At 33.2% G+C, this 5,053-nt stretch overlaps 1 protein-coding gene across 4 annotated transcripts; it reads left to right on the top strand.

The window, feature by feature from the left end:
- Positions 1 to 2,828, top strand: LOC109812554 (uncharacterized). Of its 4 annotated transcripts, none has more exons than XM_020376543.3 (2): positions 1 to 674; positions 2,290 to 2,828. In XM_020376543.3, exons 1-2 carry the CDS (start codon positions 132 to 134, stop codon positions 2,299 to 2,301), a joined length of 555 nt encoding a protein of 184 aa, XP_020232132.2. In that variant the 5' UTR covers positions 1 to 131; the 3' UTR covers positions 2,302 to 2,828. The 4 variants fall into 4 exon arrangements, 2 of the variants coding, with proteins under 2 accessions (XP_020232132.2, XP_020232133.2); XM_020376544.3 differs by having other exon boundaries at positions 2,284 to 2,828; XR_014431261.1 differs by lacking the exon at positions 1 to 674 and adding an exon at positions 1,037 to 1,059.
- The last annotated feature ends 2,225 nt before the right edge of the window (positions 2,829 to 5,053 follow it).

Below are 5,053 nucleotides of genomic sequence, written 5' to 3'. Positions count from 1 at the left end.
AAAGCCCAAAATTTTGAGCAAACCTTCGAAGCAGTGAGACTAATAAATTTTCCACCAAACCACCACACAGACACTCTCTTCTTCAACTTTTCATTCTCTTCTTTTGTTCCAATCCTGAAGCAGATCTGGCAATGTCGCAAGGATTCGCAATCGAACTATACCTAGACCCAGCGCTTGAGAATCAGGTTCTGAAAGCGTGGAATGTTCTCGCGCGGAGACAAATCAGCACACACCTAATCGAAATGGAGTCACGGCCTCACATAACCCTATTCTCCGCCCCCTTTCTAGAACCTTCCAAATTGGAACCTCTCCTCAGAACCTTCGCCTCCAAGCACGACCCTCTCCCTCTCTCCTTCTCATCCCTCGCCACCTTCCCCAACGACGCCGACAACCTCTTCTTCCTCGCCCCCACTCCCACCCTCGCCCTCCTCCACCTTCAGTCACAGCTCTGTGACGCTATCAGAAAAGAAGGCCTCGAAATCGGTGATGACTATGCCTTGGATTCTTGGATTCCGAATTGCCCCGTGGCGCGTCACGTCCCCAAGCAGAGGTTGTCTGAGGCTTTCACTCTCTTGAGGGAACTCAAGTTGCCGGTTTCCGGTTACGCTGTGGATATTGCGCTCGTTCAATACTCTCCTGTTCGGGAAGTATTCTCATTTGTGCTTGGAGATAATGTACACTCCTGAGTCCTTTTTTTTTTTTTACCCTAAATTTTAGTTTCTTGTTTGTTTGATTTAATGAATCGATTTAATTGATTCCTAACTTGCAAGAAATAAAAAACTTATACTTTATTTATGAAGAAGTTAGATGAGAGAGTGAGAATTGTATAAATTTGTTCTTTTTTTTTTTTTTTTTTTTTTAATTTATGTGACAAACTTGATTGTTTTACCTTTTTAATTTATTTTCTTTTTTTTTTTTTAGGTTTTGTTGGACAAATTATATTTTTTTAAGTTCAATCTCTGTGGTCAGTATTGTAATCTTACTGATAAAAAGAAAAATGATTTGAGTTTAATACAAGCTAAAATTAATTTATGTATCTCATTTGTGCTTGGAGATAATGTACACTCCTGAGTCCTTTTTTTTTACCCTAAATTTTAGTTTCTTGTTTTCTTGGTGGTTTGTTTGATTCAACGGTGCGTTTTATGTATTCTAACTTATATTTGATTCCTAACTTGCAAGAAAGAAACAAGTTATAAGATTGTTTTACCTTTTTAATTTATTTTCTTTCTTTTTAAGTTTTGTCAGAAAATGGATAAATTTTATCTTTTCTTTTTTTAATTGACTTAAGTTGATCTTTATTATCATTATTGTATTTTGCTTACCGATAAAAAGAAAATGAATTGAGTTTGGTATATAGGCTGAAATTAATTTATTTATCTCAATTTTCCTCTTTCACAAGTGCTTATATATTTTATTTCCGTTTATAGGTTATGTTCCGATAAATTTCTTTTCAAGACTTGAAGAGAAAAACAAGATGAATTGAGATTTTTTTAATGTTAAATTTAACTTCCTAACCTTTACGTAAAAGTTAGTTTATGGGAGTCTGTTAGGGTGGTCAATATAGGTTTAATTGTTGATTATATTGAAATCTCATTCCTGGAAAACATTTTAACGATGTGTTTTATTTCTTTAATGATTATAGACATCATAACCTTCTACAAATTCAAAGTTTGCAGTTTGCATCCATGTGCAATGTTTGTAAATAGTGCAGTTATTTGCATTCTTGACTCATGGATCATCAGTTGACAGTTCTGATTATCTAATTGACTAATTCTAATTTATAAAAGTGTCCACTATTGATCTGTTCTTTGATTCTGATAATGGTTTAAATTTGTTTTTTTTTTTATAAATGGTAGGGTTTCTTATCTTCCATTAATTGAGGTCATTGAATTCTCCTCTTTTTTAGCGGCATTCAGTTTTTCTGGTGATCTCTGTTATTGAGTCCTTATATCTTCATTAACATTTAGCATAACTGTGAGTTTTTTGTTTAATTTAACCTTTTGGGATTTGGAAATGCAAGCCACCCTTTAGGTCAATTAATTATAAGAGGGGGTGGGGGATTTGTATCATGTTTTAATTAATATTTTTTTTATCTATAAATGGTGGACAGTGATACTGTTTACAATGCTTTTTGCTACCTTTGGCAATGTGGTGTAGCTTAAACTTATTTACCTTGATATGCATGCTCATCATTTATGATTAGAATATATAGATTCAATTATAGCTGATTACTTCACTTTCATATCTAGTAATGTGTGAAAACAATTTTTCTTTTTTGGACAGAGTTAGATACCAGTCTGAGGAGTGCTTGCTGGTGTGTTGGACCTCTTCCAAGTTCATATGAACCGTCATATGCTCAGTTTTTCAGACTGAAGTAGTTCAGCATCCAATATCCGATTCTGAATGGTTCTATTTTGTTGTTATAGAGTAAGATGTTTGATTGTTGTGTCCATAACTCCTTTTTTGCTGTCAGATTTTCTTCTGGCAGTTGTCTCTGGTTCTATATGACATCCTGTAATGATACTTACACTATTGCATAACTGTTAATATAACTGCATATGAGTAATGATTTCTACCGTAGGCTCTTACATTTTTTTTCCCTTTTTAGTTTTCCAAAACTCTGACGCAGACACATTTAACAGTTGTGCTGGGACTGATTGTGTAAATAGCTTTTCTCATGAGTACCCATCATTTATGGGAAAAGTAAGAAATGCTGATTGTTGTAGCATTTCACATTTAATCAATTTTAAGTCCATACTTTGTATTCATAGGTTTATGAGAACATCGAAATACCTAAATGACAGTTCGTTTGAGTTCTTATCCGTATAGCCTGGCAAGCCTCTTGTTATTTGCTGTGGTTCAGAAGTAACTTCACTGTGTGTCTTGCCACCGATATCATGTTAGTTTGTGTTGTATTCTGATGATTTTAAAATAATAATATTCAGGCTCAAACTTCTTTGTATTTTTAGATTATTTAGGTTCATTGTAGAATTTCATATTCCTTTTCGTAATCAAACTTGCATATTTTGTAAAGACCTGTGAAATAATGATGCATATAAATTATAAGTGTGTCAGCATTGTATCCATTCATGAAAGTGATTCCAATGCTTGTACACCAGAATGAACTAATAATAACAACAAAATCTTATTTAACTAGCTACACTAGAAGGAGCCAATGCTTAAAAATATATTGGTACGATACACATGTTATGGCTTCAACTTACTGCGTTGTTATTTTACTGCCTTTGCATCTCTGTCAAGTGTCACCAAATTGACTTGAATGATTTTCACCAAGAGAGAAAAAAAAGGGTGACTTTGATGATGAAAGGAACTGTAGTGAATTGGTTTGCAATAACTGAGCTTGAATTGAAGCTATTTGCCGTTTTAAATTGGTACACGATTCTATCATAATTTGTAGTGAAAGAAACGTTATTAAGTTCAGTAAAAAAATATGCCTTCACTATACTTTAGAAACAAGTTCAAAAAAATATTATTTGTAAAAGTTGGTTATGCATATAAAGAAAACTTCAGACCGAAGATTCGAAAGTTATACCAAAATTTATGAGACTAATTTTTGACTATTCACAAATGCAAGTGAACCGGAACCAAATCAAAGCTAAAATAGGAACTTTGATTCTCTACAAGCAAGATTTTATCATAAACAATGAGCACACATTTTACAATAAAACAGTAATGTAAGCTTAAGCTATATGCATTGACAAAGTGATGTAAATTAATATCACTATTAATATTACGTTAAAAATTATAGCTGAAGCATAGTAAAATAGGAACTTTGATTTTTTTTTCCTATTCTATATTCTAAATTTTCTTCTTGCTAATTTTGTGGCCTCAATTCTATTATGAGATGTTTCAATTGTATCTTGAGAGACTTACATAAATATTACGGATTAGTCATTTAAGACAGTGCTCAGCACACTTCAAGAAATTTATTTGTCAACTATTTTTACTACAATCTAAAGGACTTATCATGGTTGACAACATGATTCTCGACCCATGCACAACACCTACTCATGCTACTCTGACATATGTTGGTAAGAACTTCCATTGTTGGTAGGAATGTGTTCATACATTACTCTACATGTATGGAGTTGTGTTTGCCCTTATCGCTTCAAAACTAGATTCTGAGACAACAACCAAACAGATTGAAGATTAGAATCAAGCTAATAAGGTATGTTGTTGCATTTTACTAAGTGCATTGTCTAATGATTTGTTCAATGTGTATTGTTCCTACAACGAAAGCAATGATATTTGGGAATCTCTCATCCTCAAATATATTGTCGAGGACATGGTAAGGCAACAGTTCATTATTGGAAACTACCACCTTTGGACAATGATTGAATACAAAGACATCAAAGTTCAAATCAACGAGTACCATAAACTATTCAATGATTTAAAGGCTAAAAATATTACATTGCCTGATGAGTTTGTATATGAACTATTGATTAAAAAGTTGCCTGAATCTTGGGCGAACTATAAACGACAACTAAAGCACAAACACAAGTAAATGTCACTATTGGACCTGATCACTCATATCATCATAGGAGATACTAATAGGAAGGAATGTGTTGTTGCAAGATTGAAGACTATCTACAAAAACAAATATGGTGGAAGATAAACCAACTCAAAATAGGCATGATAACAAATCTGATCACAATAGAAAAACAAAATTTCATAATAATGTCCCATAAAATATTGTATCTAATCCCTCTTTTAAGAAAAAAGGAAATTGTTATGTTTGTTGAAAGCTAGGACATTATGCATCTCAATGCAAATATAAAATGATGAGAAACAACAATCCTCCTAAGCCTAAGGATAACCTAGTTGAAGAGGATGATATTATTATTGCAGTTGTTTCTCAAGTTAATGTTGTGATCAATGTGAGCAAGTAGATAGTTGATTTTGGAGTTGCCAGACATATCTTTGCTAACAAAAATGCGTTTAACTCCTACACTTCTGTGGAAAATGGAGAAGAACATGTGTACCTTGGTGACTCTAGTACCACTCTAGTGCTTGGGAAAGGAAAGGTACTTCT

The sequence above is a fragment of the Cajanus cajan genome, chromosome 2, assembly GCF_000230855.2.
Source record: "Cajanus cajan strain Asha chromosome 2, NIPB_CcT2T_4, whole genome shotgun sequence".
NCBI lineage: Eukaryota > Viridiplantae > Streptophyta > Magnoliopsida > Fabales > Fabaceae > Cajanus > Cajanus cajan.
This window is presented reverse-complemented; position numbering and strand designations above follow the sequence as displayed.